The 16,753-nt window shown below is 39.7% G+C and overlaps 1 protein-coding gene across 9 annotated transcripts in view; it reads left to right on the top strand.

Moving 5' to 3' along the window:
• Nucleotides 1-16,753, top strand: part of cacna1eb (calcium channel, voltage-dependent, R type, alpha 1E subunit b) — a 73,056-nt gene that overhangs the window by 21,974 nt on the left and 34,329 nt on the right. For all 9 annotated transcript variants that reach the window (XM_042219638.1, XM_042219631.1, XM_042219625.1 and 6 more), the window contains 2 exons: nt 13,319-13,422; nt 14,641-14,799. In XM_042219638.1, the coding sequence (XP_042075572.1) occupies nt 13,319-13,422; nt 14,641-14,799 (263 nt within the window). The remainder of the gene's footprint in view (nt 1-13,318; nt 13,423-14,640; nt 14,800-16,753) is intronic.

The raw sequence follows: 16,753 nt of genomic DNA, 5'->3' as shown, positions 1-16,753 counted from the left end.
CAAATGTGAGATTTACAAGGAGGGAAAACAGTACACCTCTCTGAACAGTGTCTGGGAGGCTGTGGTTGCTGCTGCACGCAATGTTGATGGTGAACAGATCAAAACACTGACAGAATCCATGGATGGCAGGCTTTTGAGTGTCCTTGCAAAGAAAGGTGGCTATATTGGTCCTGATTTGTTTTTGTTTTGTTTTTGAATGTCAGAAATGTATATTTGTGAATGTGGAGATGTTATATTGGTTCACTGGTAAAAATAAATAATTGAAATGGGTATATATTTGTTTTTTGTTAAGTTGCCTAATAATTATGCACAGTAATAGTCACCTGCACACACAGATATCCCCCTAAAATAGCTAAAACTAAAAACAAACTAAAAACTACTTCCAAAAACATTCAGCTTTGATATTAATGAGTTTTTTGGGTTCATTGAGAACATGGTTGTTGTTCAATAATAAAATTATTCCTCAAAAATACAACTTGCCTAATAATTCTGCACTCCCTGTATGCTTTAACTTTTTCATTAAGAGACTGTCTGGCTAAAAGAAACAAAGCGCTATCTGACTCAGGAGCTAAGTGTCAGTTCAAAAACATATTTTTCTGTTACTGGAGTATGGCAGAACCAGGGATTATCTGTTATAGGACATCACAGGCATGCAGGATAGTCTAGAACTTAAACCTTAAAGCACTAACTTATAGCACTGAGTTAACATGCTTGGACGAAGTCTAAAAAGGATGTAATTATGTAGCTGCCAAGCAGGTTTCACAAATTCAGAACCTTCAAACAGCTACAGAAACCATACCAGCAGCACAATTCACGTCTCTGTTGTCTCTTCACACGTCTCTTCAGTATTTACCAGTTACCGTTGCAGCAGAAAAGGGTGACCACAGCTGCATTTTATTTTATTTTGTAGATTATCACTTGAAGCTCCAGTGGAGTTTGTGTACTGTTCAGAGAGGTTATCACTACCAAACCCAACTATAGTCAGCCTGTTCTGTACCTAATATCACAGAATCATTGTTTAAATCTGAAAAGATGTGTCTTAAACACAGAGAGCTCTGAAAAACAATTGGTGATTCATCTTTAACCTGTTGTACTTTTCCTTATTTTCTGTCAAAGATATACTGTTAAAGCCGTGGATGTTCATATAAACATGGCCAAAGTTTCAAGTATTGTAGTTAAGAAATCCCTATGGCTTCAGAGTGCTTTAAATATCTTGTTCAGTAAGTTGTTTTTTTTCTAATCTTGGCTTTGTATGATGTCACCGAGAGGAGATATTTCTAATATGGTCATCTCATGTACACAGTTTTGACTGTGAACCCCAACCTGCTGTTCAAACCTTCTGTTTGTGTGGGGCAACCACTCAGAAGAAAGTTGGTTTAAACAGACAGTTTTCTGACAGTGGATGAACACAGGGACTACCCATCACCCAGTCAATCGCACAAAGCAACTTTAATAGAATCCAAGAATAAAAATATGGAGCTGATAGAGTCCCCTTTTACTGTAAAGTATGAAATATGTAAAAAGTATTTCCAGAACCTACTTTTATTTTATACAGTGATAATTATATAACTATAACACACCAGAGTGTGTGATTGTGTGTGTGAATGGGTGGATGACTGGTTGTGTAAAGCACTTTGGGGTCCTTAGGGACTAGAAAAGCGCTATACAAATACAAGCCATTTACCATAATTAATCAATCTGGATGAAACCTACTATAGAAACTGCCTGGGGTACCAGGATTATCAGTATCTATAATGCTCATTGGAATTATTTCTATGACACTGAAATCATTACAAATTATATATATTATGTGTAATAGATGATTTCAAAACAAAAAGTGACATTACATGTATGTAGGGAAGGTTTTTGCCAGTTTTTGTAATTCACTGAGCTTCACTGTACTGTTGTTTCATACCAGGTCTGAGCACTGCATGAATGTGACCATACAAAGGATATTGTCGGGGTTAAAGGATTTATTTCATAGTGTTCTAAAGTGTAGTTTGCAGGGATTAGTGTTTCGCCTGTTGCTTTGTATCTGTCAGATGGACAGTAGCAAACAGTCCTGGCTGTGATTGTGTAGGTAAACTTCTTGTGTCTTTCCCTTCTCATTATGTGTTAACCAGAAATATCCTCTGTATCTACTGGTTAAATGGTGTCAGTTCAAAGTTGAGGACGAGCAATTTTATTGCTAGTCATCGCTACAAGTCCCTGGTGTTGCATGGTCTCTGGTTTCCCCCTTAGAGAGAACTAACGTATACGTGGGAAAAACTTGTCTCTCCAGAATGAGCTGCATAACCTGTTGAATGTTTGAAAAATAAAATAAAATCAGAGGGAGTGGAATGACAAGAAGCGATGTTGCCAGACTTTTGACTGACGTTAGGCACGGTTGGCACAACACACCAGAATCTCCGGCTGAACTGCGGGCTCTCAGCAGCATTGTGGGTAAAGTGAGTCAGACTAAATTATAGAAGCACAATGCTGAGTCAGTGGAGTTCTCATTTACTTAAGTACTGTACAATTTTGAAGATAGTTGTATTTCACTTTCATTTTATGCTATTTATTAGCACTCTTCTTCTACTCCACTAGACTGCAATTCACAGAACTTTGTTGTTTTGGGGTTTTTTTTCTGCTTGTTGTTCTCCCATTAATGGGCTTATAACCGTGAAGCCGTATTGTGTGATGCCACCAACTGCTGGGTTGGAAAATGCCAGCTCAACCTCGACCAGCACGTGCAATAAAATAATCAGAAACCAGTCACAGGGGTTCTTGTGCAGAACGAGATGTTTCCTTGTGATGCGTTTAGCAAATTTAGCTGAGTTTTAAAGAGGATCTGCATTCCTCCCCCGACACTGTTAAAGAGCAACAACAACAGACTGAGGAGTCTGGTTAAGAGTTTCTGTATGATCTCACCTGTGCAATCACTGATTGGACATGTCGAGTTACTTTTAAGAATGTGGCATTTTGGGTAGTTTTTGAGAACTTCCTGATTGAAGTTAAGCTTTCAAATCATGTCACTTACAGTGTGTTCAAAGTTGTCAGTGTACTTTGTGCAGCTAACAGATCTTCTGTGTTACCAAATCCAGTTGTGGCTGGAATTGGTAACGGACGACCTGGTTTCCTGCCACCTATCTGACACATTTTCTGATGGCACATATGCCGCCCCCCTCACTCGCACACACTCCGACGCTCTGGCTCTGGTGCCACAGCACAAGTAAGTCAGACTTAAAAGAAAACACACATGTGTCATAGAGGCCCACTGGGAATATAATCGAGGCCACTGGGCCAGCGCTGGCGGCATTCATTTCATTTCATATTAATGCATTGCTAGAAGCAAATCTGCTGGGACACTGAGCTCAATTAAAATCCCTAATCTGAGCAAAGAGTGTGTAGCAAAAAAAGGACAACAGCTAGAATAACTTACCCACAATCCAATTTAAATCACTGGGATTCCTAAAATGGTCAATTATATCCTGCAGCAAACAGATTGGCACAGGTGGACGCGATGCTTTGATTAGCAGTGAAATGACTCTCAGATGAGTTAGGCGTGTGTGTGTGTGTGTGTGTGTGTGTGCTTATTACTCTATTTCTGAGGTCACAGGTACAAATTGTTGCCAGTGAACCTGTTGCCCTCCTGTTGGTAGATTAGTTCTGACAACTCCCTCGTCAGTCATAATGATATTGATCCCAGCTGTGCCTGCACTCATACCTCTGCGAGTGTGACACTTTGCTAAAATTGTTGCTCTTTAGACAGGATGAATAATACAGCTGGGTGGGAGTTGGGAGTGATTCATTATGCCATCTGGCACAGAGACAGACACACGGGAGTGAGACAAGTCATACATACATTTAGCGTCTCTCCCCCATCAACCATTTTCTGCACACTATCGCTGCTCAACTCTCATCAAGCACAGTGAGCGCAGTGATGCCTGGAGCTAAAAGATTTAGATTTTATAAGAAGCTCAAAAACCCATTTGCTATTATTTGATTTATTTATTATTTGATTTACAGGAAAGGGCCACAAAGGTGAAATAATAATCTGGAGGTAAGGGTTAAAATGGGTTAGGCTGGTGTGAGCTGTTTCTAGAAATTTACGCCAAAGGATGCTCATTGCAAAGTGACATTACGAGAAGTACTGGAATAAAATTCACATTTCTAACATCAAATTAATGAGGTTTTGAAGAACATTTCATAATGATACAGCAGTACTGTCCTGGTAAAATAGAGATGTGTGACCATAATGTACTTCATCATATTTATGAAAACCAAACATAGCACATCATCACAAACACCTCATAGCAACTGCGAGGCACGGTGGGGAGTGATGATGATTTGGGGTTGTTTTGCAGTCACAGGGTCTGGGCATCTTCACTGAGTCGACCATGAACTCTTCTGTATACAAAGTATTCTAAAGTCAGATGTGTCTGACGGCTAAAGCTTGACCAAATAAGATCACACAACAGGACAATGATCCCAAACACAGCAGCAAATCTACAACAGATCAGCTGAAGGAGCCAGCCCAGACCTCAATCTGAGTGAAACGCAGTGGTGCAACTTTAACAGAGCTGCGCATGAACAAATAGCTACAAACCTCAATGAGCTGAAGCAAAATGCCTCCACAGCCATGTGGGAGACCTATAAAGTCACACTTCAAGCAGAATGTGGTTCTACAAACTACTGAATCATGGGGGGGGGGGGTACTTTTCACACACTATGTTGTTCACATGTTGTTCTTCACCTCAGGTTCTATTTACATTATTCAGGGATAGTTTTATTACATCATATTATCTAAAATCTTAGAGCTGACAGAGAGTATACTGTTTTTACTATCTTAATGTTTAAAAAAGGCAATCGGTGCATTTTTGCAAAAGTTTCAAATCGTGGCTCATTCACTGAAGGGGCCTCCTGGTGCTACAATGACTAGATGGGGCATTTGTTGTTCTCTAGAGTTGTGTTTGAGAGGTTTTTTCGAGCAGCTTCGGTTTATTCACTCACTGTTATAAGGGTGATATCCACTCTCTAAAGCACAGATTTGATTAGGCAGAAACATGATTGTTAACATTTGGTGACGTTTTGTCAAATCTCACTCTGGGCTGGTGACGAGGAAAAGGAGACTTATCGTCTGTTATCCTTCTGACCAAATCTGATGGTAGCTTTTCAAGTACAGTATCGAACAGTAGCTGAGGGATTAGGGGGTAAACTTACAAGTAGTAGACGTACCAATGACAGTCTAGTCCTGGAGATCTGGTGCCGATTTGCTTGCTTGGTAATGTCGGTTGTGTGTGTGTCTGTGTTAAAGGTTTGGTGAAGTCTACCTTCGAAACTTTGGGGTAAATTTCAAATCGGGCGCTTGCTGTCATTGGCTCCAAGAAATAATTCAGGAATTATGAGCGTCCAAGATCCCTGACAGCATCACGCGGTGTAAAAGAGCTGCTGCAGTGGTCTCAGCCTCTAATTTCACTGATAATTGAATCAAATAAACAATAGCTTACGGTCCCAGGTGGGTTTTCATTGGGAAAACATATACTCAACCATTTATTCTATGACTAATTATGAGTACACTTTATGTAATCATCCCATTTCAGCAGAAGAGTATTAACGCTGCCATTAGACACATAGTTTATGTTTCCCCAGATTTAATTCAAAGCCATTAATTTGCTGATGCATTATGTTAATGTTGATTCAGCTGCACATTGCCATCTGCGGAGCTGTGCCGAACTGGTAAGCAACGTGATGCTGCTGATTACTGTAGTTTTTGGTGGTGTTCTTCGTGTAGGTGGAGGTGTGTGGGAGAGGCTGCATTCTGTGCATGTAATGAATTCAGCCTCTCCAGAGCCAGTGTGGTACAATACTGTGCAACAGTGCTTCACTTAAAGAGCCTCTGAGGAAGAGATTAGCCTCTCGGTGTGAACACAAGCCCGCTTTTTATACTGTCACAGAGTCAGGTCTTTAGAGTGCATGTGTGCAGCTATTCCACCTCTTTTATTATCTTATTACATCACTGATAGCTTTGCTACATTGATGATATTTTTCCATTTCATTAATTCAGATGGGAATTTTCTGCTGTATAAACAGGGCAAATTATTGATGTTTGAAACAATTCAACCAAGGACTAGGGCTGCACGATTTTGCACAAAATGAGAATCACGATTTTTTTGGCTTAGAATTGAGATCACGATTCTCTCACGATTTTCTTTTCCAGTATAAATATTTATTGCACTTATTAACTGCACATCAACTTCGTAACAGTTGAGACTGAACATAAAAACAATAAATAAACATAAAAACAACAAATGTCTCACGTTTTGTGGTTGCTGCAACATGTTGTACTGCTTGAAATTCCGTCTCCACCGTTGCTCGACACTGCGTGTATAGAGCAGGTAGTGCAACAATAGAAAAATAGTTGCGGGACGGCACTGTGTAGCGTTTGTCTAGGGTGTTGATCATTTTCCTAAATCCCTCGTTTTGCACAGTGTTGATGGGAGCCATATCTTTGGTCAGGTGATAAGTGATAGCCTCCGTAATTTCTTTGTGCCTGCGGGAGTTCGACGGGTATAGGGAAGCGCTGTATAAGGTTCCCGTTATTGATGCTTGGGTGGTTGACCGGGACGGATTTTCTCCTGTCACTTTCTCGTCATCCCTGACGTGCTCTCCGTTGTTTTTTCCCTGCTAATTTTAGCATGGCACAGCTTCTGTATCACGTGGTATAAGGCTCCGCCCTTGTCATTTGTTGAGCAGGAAGAGTGAGCGCTTGTTTTCATGCAGAGTACGTCCCGGATCAAAATGCGGTACGATCGTCGTCTTTTCTTTTTTTTTTTTAAATCGTTGTCATTTGGAAATGAGATCGCACATAAGTATGAATCGAGATCGCGATTTTCTAACGATTAATCGTGCAGCCCTACCAAGGACACTCAAAAAAAATGGAAACTTTAAGAAATTATCATTATTTATTAAAAAGAAGAATACTAAAAGGTGATTTAAAGCCTGTTTTCATTGTAAAAGTTAAAGTTGGGGTTGATCTTTGCTATGTCTCCTTTATCTTTGTCAGGAACCGGACACGACCGGCTCCTGACAGAGTTGCAAAGATGTAGTTTTTTTGGGGTTTTTTTTTTAAAAGAATTTTGAGTTGATCCAAAGATAAAAAACCAATTGTATGCACCCTCAAGACATTTCATTAGGTACATCCTTCTAGTACTGGGATGGACCTCCTTCAGTACAACTTCGTGCCACAGATTCATCAAGGCGGTGAAAACATTCCTTGGATATTCCTCAGTATTCACAGCTGCTGCAGATTTGTTGGCCGCACCTCTATAATATGAATCTCCTGTTCCACCACAACCCAAATGTTATCTGTTGGATTGAGATCTGGCTACTGTGGGGGTTATTTGAGTACAGTAAACTAACTGGCATGTTGAAGAAGCCAGTCTAAGATTATCTGAGCTTTGTGACATGACATGTGACCATTAGAGGATGGGTACCCTGTGGTCATAAAGGAATGGAAGTGGTCAGCAACAATACACAGGTCAGCTGTGGTGGTTGAACGATGCTCAGTTAGTTCTAAGGGGCCCAAAGTGTGCCAAGAAATTATCCTCCACACCATTACACCATCAGCAACCTTTGATTCAAAGCAGGATAGCCCTGACCCCACCATACGAATGGCACAGCAGAAATCAAGACTCTGCAGACCAGGCAGTGTATTTCTGATCTTCTGCTGCCCAATGTTGGTGAGCTGGTATAAACTGCAGCCTCAGTTTTCTGTTCTTAGGTGGCAAGAGTGGCACTCAGTGTGGTCTTCTGCTGCATTCAGAGATGGTCTTCTGCTGCATTCAGAGATGGTCTTCTGCTTACCTTGGTTGTCATAAGTGATTATTTGGGTCATTGTTGTGTCGCTATCAGCTAAAAGCAGTCTGACCATTCTCCTCTGATGTCTAGCAACAACAAGACATTTGCCTAGAGAACTGCTGCTCACTGGATTTTTCTTTGTCTCATCATTGTCTGGTCTGTAAATCCCAGAGACGGCCATGTGGGAAAATCCCTGCAGATGATCAGTTTCTTAAACAGTCAGACCAGCTTGTCTGGTACCAACCATGCCAAGTTCAAAGTCTCTAAAATCACCTTTTCTCCATTCTGATGCTCAGTTCGTGGTTTTCTTGACCACATCTACATACCTACATTCATTCATTTTCTGCTATGTGATTGGCTGATTAGTTACTTGTGTTAACAAACAGTTAGAAAGGTGTATTTAAAGCCATGACACTGAAAGCTGCATACTAAACAGTGGTGGGTTGCATGAGTTATGATTGTTTTGGGAAATTCTACTTCTAACAAATATTTTCTAAACCAAACATACGAAAATGACCCCCTATGAATGTGCAGGGATGATTCACGAGCTACCACAGCAGATTGAATATTTGCTTTAATTTCGAGAGAGCCTGAATCGCTGTGCTCGAAACGCAGCCTTGAAGGTTCTGCACCCCTGCCTGCCTTTGTTCACTCTGTTTGGTTTGAAGGCTATTTCCACAGACTCCCACTTCTGTTCTCCCGCTCCGTCTCAGTGTCTCTCGCTGTGTCATCTCTTTGTCTGACACACTCACTTGCTTAGTATGAACATGCTCGCTATAAAATCCAATTAACACTAATAACTACGCCCTGTAATAACGATTGTTTAGTATCCTCGTTAGCGCCACACGTTAATGGAAAGGAAATAGATGCTTTTTGTATCTATTAGTCGTTGTTTTTGGTATTTAGTTTAATTGAATTTAAAATCCCACCTCTGCTGCCTCTGCGTTGTTTCTATAAGTCTCAATAATGCTTCAGACAATTTAGAAAGCATTACACGATGTCAGGCTTCTATACAATTTAGTGTATGCAGTAGTGTGACACACCTGTAATTATGTGCTATATAGCCTCTAATGATCACACAAGTGCCAAGCCACCAATGCTATTTCAGTCCATTTCTTCTGTTTGCCGTTTAGATGACACACAGGAATTCGAACTGCAATTTCTGTTTATTTTCTCCCAAGTTAAACGTATTCAGAGTGTTTTGTCCAGATTAGTTCAGTCATTTTAAATGGTCTTAGTGGATCTGTTAATGTCCTTGTGATGGCACGACCACAGTGATAGTGCCACAGTGCTGATGATAAGCAGGTATCATGTTTACCATCTTTGTTTGTGTACTGAGAACCTCAGCTATCATTGTATATATTGTATTATCTTATTTATTTTGTATTTTTTGACTTTATATTCTGGTATACTCTTTTTAATCTTCTGCTATCTGTACCTGAGCTGTGGTAACGCACAAATTTCCCTACCGTGAGATCAATAAAGTCTGATCTTGTAAAAATGCTAAAAATTTCGAAGGAAATGTAGTTTTTTATTGTTAGTTTTGTTAATATTTAGCTATAAATATATATTGTGAGCTTCTTTTTGTCAGTCAGTTGAAAACCTCATTATGCATTTAAAACAGAATGTGCTATAAAATTGCATTATAAATTTTAGATGGGTAGTGGGAGCGGTTTGCCTCCAGGGCTTTCTAAATATCATAGTTTCAATTTTTACCTGCAGTTTGGTTAAATTTAAGCTCCGAGTGCTTGGTTTCTGTTAGCAAAACAGAGTTTTCCTCTTTAAACAGATAATATAGAGCCTGGCAGAAAACCTTGAGGCAAACTAGTTCTGTGGGCTTTTGTAGGCTGACTTACGTCAACACTTAATGTTTCAGTTGCATCAGCTTGGAGAATTATATTTCAGTGGCTTTCAAATTCATTAACGTTGCAGCAACTTGGTGACAAAACTGTCATATTGCTGCTGTTATAATAATATATAGTATATTCATATTTGTAGTTAATGTCCAGAGAGGCTGACCAAAACTCTCCTCTGTTTCTTGTCGTTTTTAAAGGGGGGACTTGGATGTTATGAGTGTGCGTGTCGATCTCAACAGCATTTTTACACCTTTAACGAAATAAGCTTGCTCCAGCCTCCAGATCATTTCCATAATTTGAAGGAATTCTGGTTCCAGCTATTATAGGGTAAGGTGGGATACACTGTGGATACATCACAGATCTAAGACTCTGACAGTCATGTCAACATGCATGACACTGAGAGGACATGCAAAGTCCACACAGCCAGTGGATTTGAACCCAGGACCTGCTTGCTCTGAGAGCACAGTCTAAAGCGCTGCACCACCCAGAATTCTGATTCCTTAATTGCATAAAAGCACATCAGCTCACTCTCCAAGAAACAGGCCAATAGTATAAATTCTTTTTTTCCCACCAGTTTTGCTTTTTCTTTATACTTAGTGATCTATCTTGCCTATAACATGACAAAATGGTTTCTAAATTTCTTATTTTTTCCCTCTTTATCATTCTGAGCTGCTGCATCCACGTGGAGATTTTACATTTTGGCTTTTATACACCTGTTACTTAACATCTGCTCAATAGTATTATATAATTTTGTAAATATATACTTTTGCTGTAAAATAAACCCATTGTTTCAAATATGAGCACATTCAATTTAAAACAAATATAAAACTATGCAACCAGTTGGCGACTTCCTGCTCAAAGAGGAATCTTAGTTTTTATAACCCTTGGCCGTTAAAGGCTGATGGGGGTATTGTCGTCACCCCGCAGGGTGGGAGGGGAAAGTTTGTGGTCGCAAATAATATGAATAACTCAAGAATGACGGAGTTTAAAATTGATGCCACAGGTGCATCTACAAAAAATCCTCTTCCTGAGTGGTTTTGTTTATGTTTGGTGGGTTTTTTTTTTTGTTGTTGTTGTTTTTTTGCAGATTTGTGACTTTCATGTTTCAGATCGACAAACAAGTTTAGTTTTAGACAATGATAGCCCAAGTAAATACAACATGCAGTTTCTAAATGATGATTTCATAATGGAAACAAAGCTATCCAAAGTAACTTCTCCCTAAACCTAATAACTGGCTGTGCCACCCTTGGCAGCCAGAACAATCCAGTGTTTGTGATAAGTGGTAATGAGTGTTTGACATTGCTGTGAAGAAATTTTGGCCCACTCTTTTTTGCAGAATTGTTTTACTTCATTATTGATAATTGGAGGGTTTGAGCATGAACTTGTTTAAGCTCATGCCAAAGCATCTCAGTTGGATTTAGGTCTGGATGTTGACTCGGAGCTTCATGACTGATGGCCGGACATCCTCCTTCAGGATTTTCTGGTAAAGCGCAGAATTCATGGTCCAACAAAGCAGCCCCAGAAAATCACACAGCGACCTTCATGTTTGACTGCTGGTGTGATGCCGTGCTAGCTTCACACAGGATTTAACGAGACTTAAAGCTTCCATAAAGTTCAACTGTTGCTTCAGCAGTCCACAAAATATTTCCCCCAAAGTTGTTTTTGTATTTTGGCAAGGCTTTGTGTTCTTCTTGGTCAGCAGTGGTTTTCTCCTTTGAAGTGACATTTTTGTCCAGTCTTTTTCTTATTGTTGAATCATGAACTGTGACCTTAACTGACAGTTACTTTGATGCTGTTGTTTGATTATGTTCAGGATTCTTTTGTGACCTCCTGAATGAGTTGTTGATTACTCTTGGAGTAATTTTGGTCACTGCTGGGAGGGCTAACCACTGTTCTAAGCTTTCTCCATTTGTGGTTAAAGGCTCTCACTGTAGTTCATGAAGTCCCAAAGCCTCTGTAACCCTCATAGATGGATAGATATAAATGATTTTACTTCTCAGTTGTTTATTTAGACTGTGGCATGATTTTGAGATCTTTAAACCTACTTCATATTGTCAGACAGGTTCTTTTTGGTGATTTCTTGATTCAGCGGATTTGGCAGTAATCAGGCATCAGTGTAGCTAGTGAAACTGAACTCCAGGCAATGTGGTTAACCACAGTTGATTCATGATTACCTTTTCCGCACAGCTTTGTTTCCCCCAATTAAGTCATCATTTAAAAACTGCCTTTTGTATTTGCAATATTTACAAAATGTTCTTTGATGATCTGAAACATCTGTGTCACAAATATGCAAAAAAAAGAGAAAAAACCCCAAAGAAAAAACAACTCAAATCATGAAGGTGGCAAAAAAATTTTCACTGCGCTGTAAATTCTTTGAATATGTTTTAGTTTGCAGATGGATGGGAACAGCATCCATCGTTGTGCACAGCCTTCATGCAGACAGTTAGAAAGGTTCTGAACGTGGTGTTATAGACGGTGAGCTTTCAGCACTTATAAAGCGTTTTTTTTTTTTCCAGATTCATCCGCATTAGTGTGCACATGGCCTCACTCATTCACTCACTCACTTGGCCTCTCTCCCTCCCACTGCTTTCAGGAGAGATTCTGCGTGGGTTTACACTTGAGTTTCTGCCATGTGCTTTCTACCCCCTGCTTACACACACACACACACACACACACACACACACACACACACACACACACACACACACACACACACACACCCTCCCCCACACTTCTCAGCATTGTCCAAAGATTTTGTAAGTTTGTATATTTGTGTCTTCTGTGTGTGTGGAAACAAAGAGAGAGAGGTGGACAAATCAGGGAAAAATAATTAAGATGTTTTTCACAAGTCTGTTAAAATATTAGCGAGCAAATTAGCAGAAGACGCTGACCCGCTTGTCAGTAAGAGCATTAACGGTTTAATTGACGTGGAAATGAATTTTTATGCCGCTATTATTGGTGCGGTTTTGTAGCTTTAGCTGTGCGATTGCTACTATTATAATTAAAAATAACAAAATAATCTGCTTTTGCCGTTCCGGTAAGAAACATGCAGATGTGATTTTTCTGGAGAGAGCTTGCCTGTCGCCTGCTCCCGATGCTGTTTTTCAGTGTTTGTGTGTAGGTGGAGGGACATCAATGTGTGCGTGGGCAGATGTGAGTAGAGATGCCTGCCAGGTGTATGTGGCTGTGCATTCTTTGTCTCTCGCCATGCAAGTGTGCTACACCGAATGGAAATACTGTACCACTCACAGGCCTTACAGCTGTGGGGATGACAGCAGATCATATTTAATATTTCGAATGAGTCATTTCCAAAAGTGTCCTTCAGATGCATCCGTTTGTGCCTTTTTATCTATTTTTGCGCTTCATTTTTCAGACGTCACAGGAAAATAACATTAATCTCAAGAAAGGAAAGAAGTTTTGTACCAGATTTAGCTGCTAATGGATGTTTTTTATATGTCCCTGTTGTATAGTCTGTAATTTAACCCAAATGTCTCTCTCCTTTTTTAGGCCACCAAAAATAATGATAGCTATTAATCCTTGAAAAAATGTCACAATGTCTTTCCAGTGTAGCGTCCCTACCATCAAAAATGTCTTTGAATCTCTATAATGCGTGCCTCCACCAGGATCCTGGCCACTGCCGGTGCCCACATGAACATCCCGGTCGACCTTCGGACCCTGAGGGCTGTTCGGGTGCTGAGACCTCTCAAACTCGTCTCCGGCATTCCCAGTGAGTCAACTACTGACCTCAAACTAAAAAGCACTTCAAGGTTAAACACACAAATGCAAAAGCTGCAGTTTCAGAATCTGTTAATTAGGAAGAGTTTCATAATCTGGACTTGTATGTACAAAAACTGTCAGGATGTCACATGAGTATTAACATGTAGGCATTACATGGATTGTTTTAGTTTGCCTTGTTGTTGGACTTTTCCTCCAGGAAGTTGAACCCATTAGTCAATTTACCTCATAGTACGTACTAGTTCCTGGTCCACTGTTTCCTATCTGCTACATGTAAGCACTTCACAAGACACAGAAGACACAGAGTAATTTTAATTGTATATACGCCGTAGAAATTCTTGTGTATTAAGAGTTTTTCCATTAATGACATTACTCGATGCTGTCCTCAGCAAGGAGCCAAGTAATCCGGAGTTGTGCACCTCCCTGAGCTTTGTTTCCAGGCTGTGGAAAATCCAGCCTTGACAGGCCAATCAATGGTCTTTTCACACCAGATCAATCGAGTAAGATAAGATAAGATAAGATAAGTTAAGACTTTATTGATCCCACAATGGGGAAATTTTTGCGTCACCTCAGCTGAGGTACAGATATCAGAAATACAAAAATACAAATAAGTACAATCAATGAAAAAAAGTAAGATAATACACTATATACAATGGTAGCATACACAGTATGTGATTATGGATATGGTTAGAAATATGGAAGACATAAACTATATAGCTTGATACAGCTATTGTACCACTACTATTCCTATTTATAGACATGTACACACACACATGTACACACTAAATATACATATGTATACATACATATATACCTGCACATGTCCATACACATGGAAGGTTCCATTATGCATGAAGTGGTGACCGAGTACTATAAAGTAGTGTAAAAAAAAACAAACGCCCACATAAAAATTAAGCTGGGATGTTGCATTGAAAATATGAAGGACCTGAAACTGAGAAAGCAGGGTTTGAATTCTGTGTGAAGCCAAATATTATTTCTACCTGCTGCAAATTTAAACTGATGGTAATGCAAATACAGTAACTATTGCTATTCAAAATTATCTTCATTAGCAGAAATAATAGAAAAGGCAAAAGTCCTTGACTGTTTTCACAAAACAATGTAGCTAACCATGTACTTGGGAACTTTGATTGTTACATTGTCTTTTGTGTTATTCTTAAAGACAGTATCTGTTTCTGTATAAAACCTCCAGGCCTCCAGATTGTGCTGAAGTCCATCATGAAGGCCATGATCCCCCTGCTCCAGATCGGTCTCCTCTTGTTCTTTGCCATCCTCATGTTCGCCATCATTGGTCTGGAGTTCTACAGCGGGAAGCTTCACCACACCTGCCTGCCATCAGACGACATTCTTGGTAAGATGAGAGCATACAGTACTATGCAGAAGTCTTGAACCACTCCTCATTACTTTATATTTTACTTCCAAGGAGCCCGACATTCTTGTAATTTCTTAAAGTGGAGCGACAGTTCTCCAGGCTTTCTGAAGCTCTTCCAAATGTTTTTCTTTGGACATTTTCTGCTTTTTCATCCATTTGCAGTCCAGTCCTTGTGCATGACCATTTCCTGACCAGAGGAATATTTATTGGTTTGTTAAGCCACTTGTGAAAATTGACCTATGAATGATTAAGGCATAACAACAGATTGAAATTTCCCCAAAGAGCTATTAGGTGAATACTTGGCATATCTAAACTGGACAAGTGGAGGACAAATGAAGAAGTATCAGGTGTGAAAGAAAAAACAACTGTCTATAGACCTGACACAGGACCAGAGAGATTCATCTACTGCTCACTGAAGCCTCATCAGAAATGGTCTTATACAGAATTTGAAACCTTTGGTTCAAATCATCATCATCATGTACAAAGGAGTTCAACAGTGAGTATCTACAGCCATCTGTAAAACACAGTGGAGGCTCTGCCATGGTTTGGAGCTGCGTTTCAGCAAAACACACTGCAAATGCAGCAAAAACATACCTGGATAGAAAAACACAGAATGGAACAGCATCAGTCATGGATTGGCCTCCCGAGAGCTCAGACTGCAACATTGTTGAAGCAGTGTGGGGATTATCTCCAAAGAGAACAAGACTAAAGGCAGCCAGCAGTCACAGAAGAGCTTTGAATGTCCTTCAAGAGATCTGGAGAACTATTCCTGAAGACAAGACTAAGAAATGCCTGAGCTGGCCTAAGAGAATTCACTGTGGGCTGAAGAATAAAGGTGATCATACCAAAGCTCCTTGGAATTGTACAAACTTTCTTTTTATATAGACTGTATTTCTACATATGTTTGCATGTGTCGGTAAAACCCCTGCACCTTTTTCCAGTTTTTCTTTTAAAAAAAAAAAGAAAAGAAAAGATCAGTAGGGCTCAAGACTTTTGCACAGTGCTGCACAGAACACTGGTGAAATGGTAGAAACAGGAAAAAGCTCACAGTGTAAGCATTTTATACAAACACACACACAAACCCACAGATTAAAATGCTTTTTCACTGTGGTGGCGATGTCCTTGCAGTTGTTATAGCTTTGAGTGCTGACAACATGAAATCCAAAGACATCCACAAGTTTCAAGGGAGAAAAATGTTGTCGCCATTTTAAACATCGCTGTAAACACCATGATTTAGAATCCTAAAATCATGATCAGTCTACATGTACTTTATACTGATTACAGGTAAATGACGCCTTTGATTGTATTTTATTATCAATTTGAGGGCTCACTAACCCTAACCCATTGTATCGCCGCTGAATTTAGAGGCATATTTTCAGGGTTTGTTTTGGATGCCTTGTAACTTACTGTGACTGATTCGCCAGGTAAGCTCAATGTGTGATTTACTCATTGTTCTCTAACAGAGGGTGTGAACATCTTTGTTTGAGCAACTGAGGCCTTCATAGATTACAGTAGCAGCAGGCTCAGAGGTATTATTAGAGTTGTTGCTGGCTGATTTAGCTACTGCTTAATTACTCAACAACTACTCTGTAATCACACCACCGCACCATAGCATTTACTGTCCAACACAGCTCAGGGATGGATCGAGGTATAAAATTTTAATATTATAGCTGTCACGGCGTTCAGACCAGGAGAAATAAATTGCTCCATTGTTCCCACAAAATTTAAAGCTTAAAGAGATGTTTTCAAACACACAAAAAAGTTTAAATTTATTTAAACCTTCTTCCATAGCAAATTTATAATAACAACACATAAAAATATGAATCATAAGGCTTCACTAAATCCTGCTTGTGTCTCTTAAAGCGAGATTTAAACTAAGCAAAGAGATTTTTACTCCATCGGCAGATGAACAGTGTTAGTGAGGGTCAAGGAC

Source organism: Haplochromis burtoni, unplaced genomic scaffold, assembly GCF_018398535.1.
Source record: "Haplochromis burtoni strain Fernald_Lab_line unplaced genomic scaffold, NCSU_Asbu1 Contig_3, whole genome shotgun sequence".
Classification (NCBI taxonomy): domain Eukaryota; kingdom Metazoa; phylum Chordata; class Actinopteri; order Cichliformes; family Cichlidae; genus Haplochromis; species Haplochromis burtoni.
The sequence above is the reverse complement of the archived record's forward strand: the minus strand, read 5'-3'. Positions and strand labels throughout refer to the sequence as shown.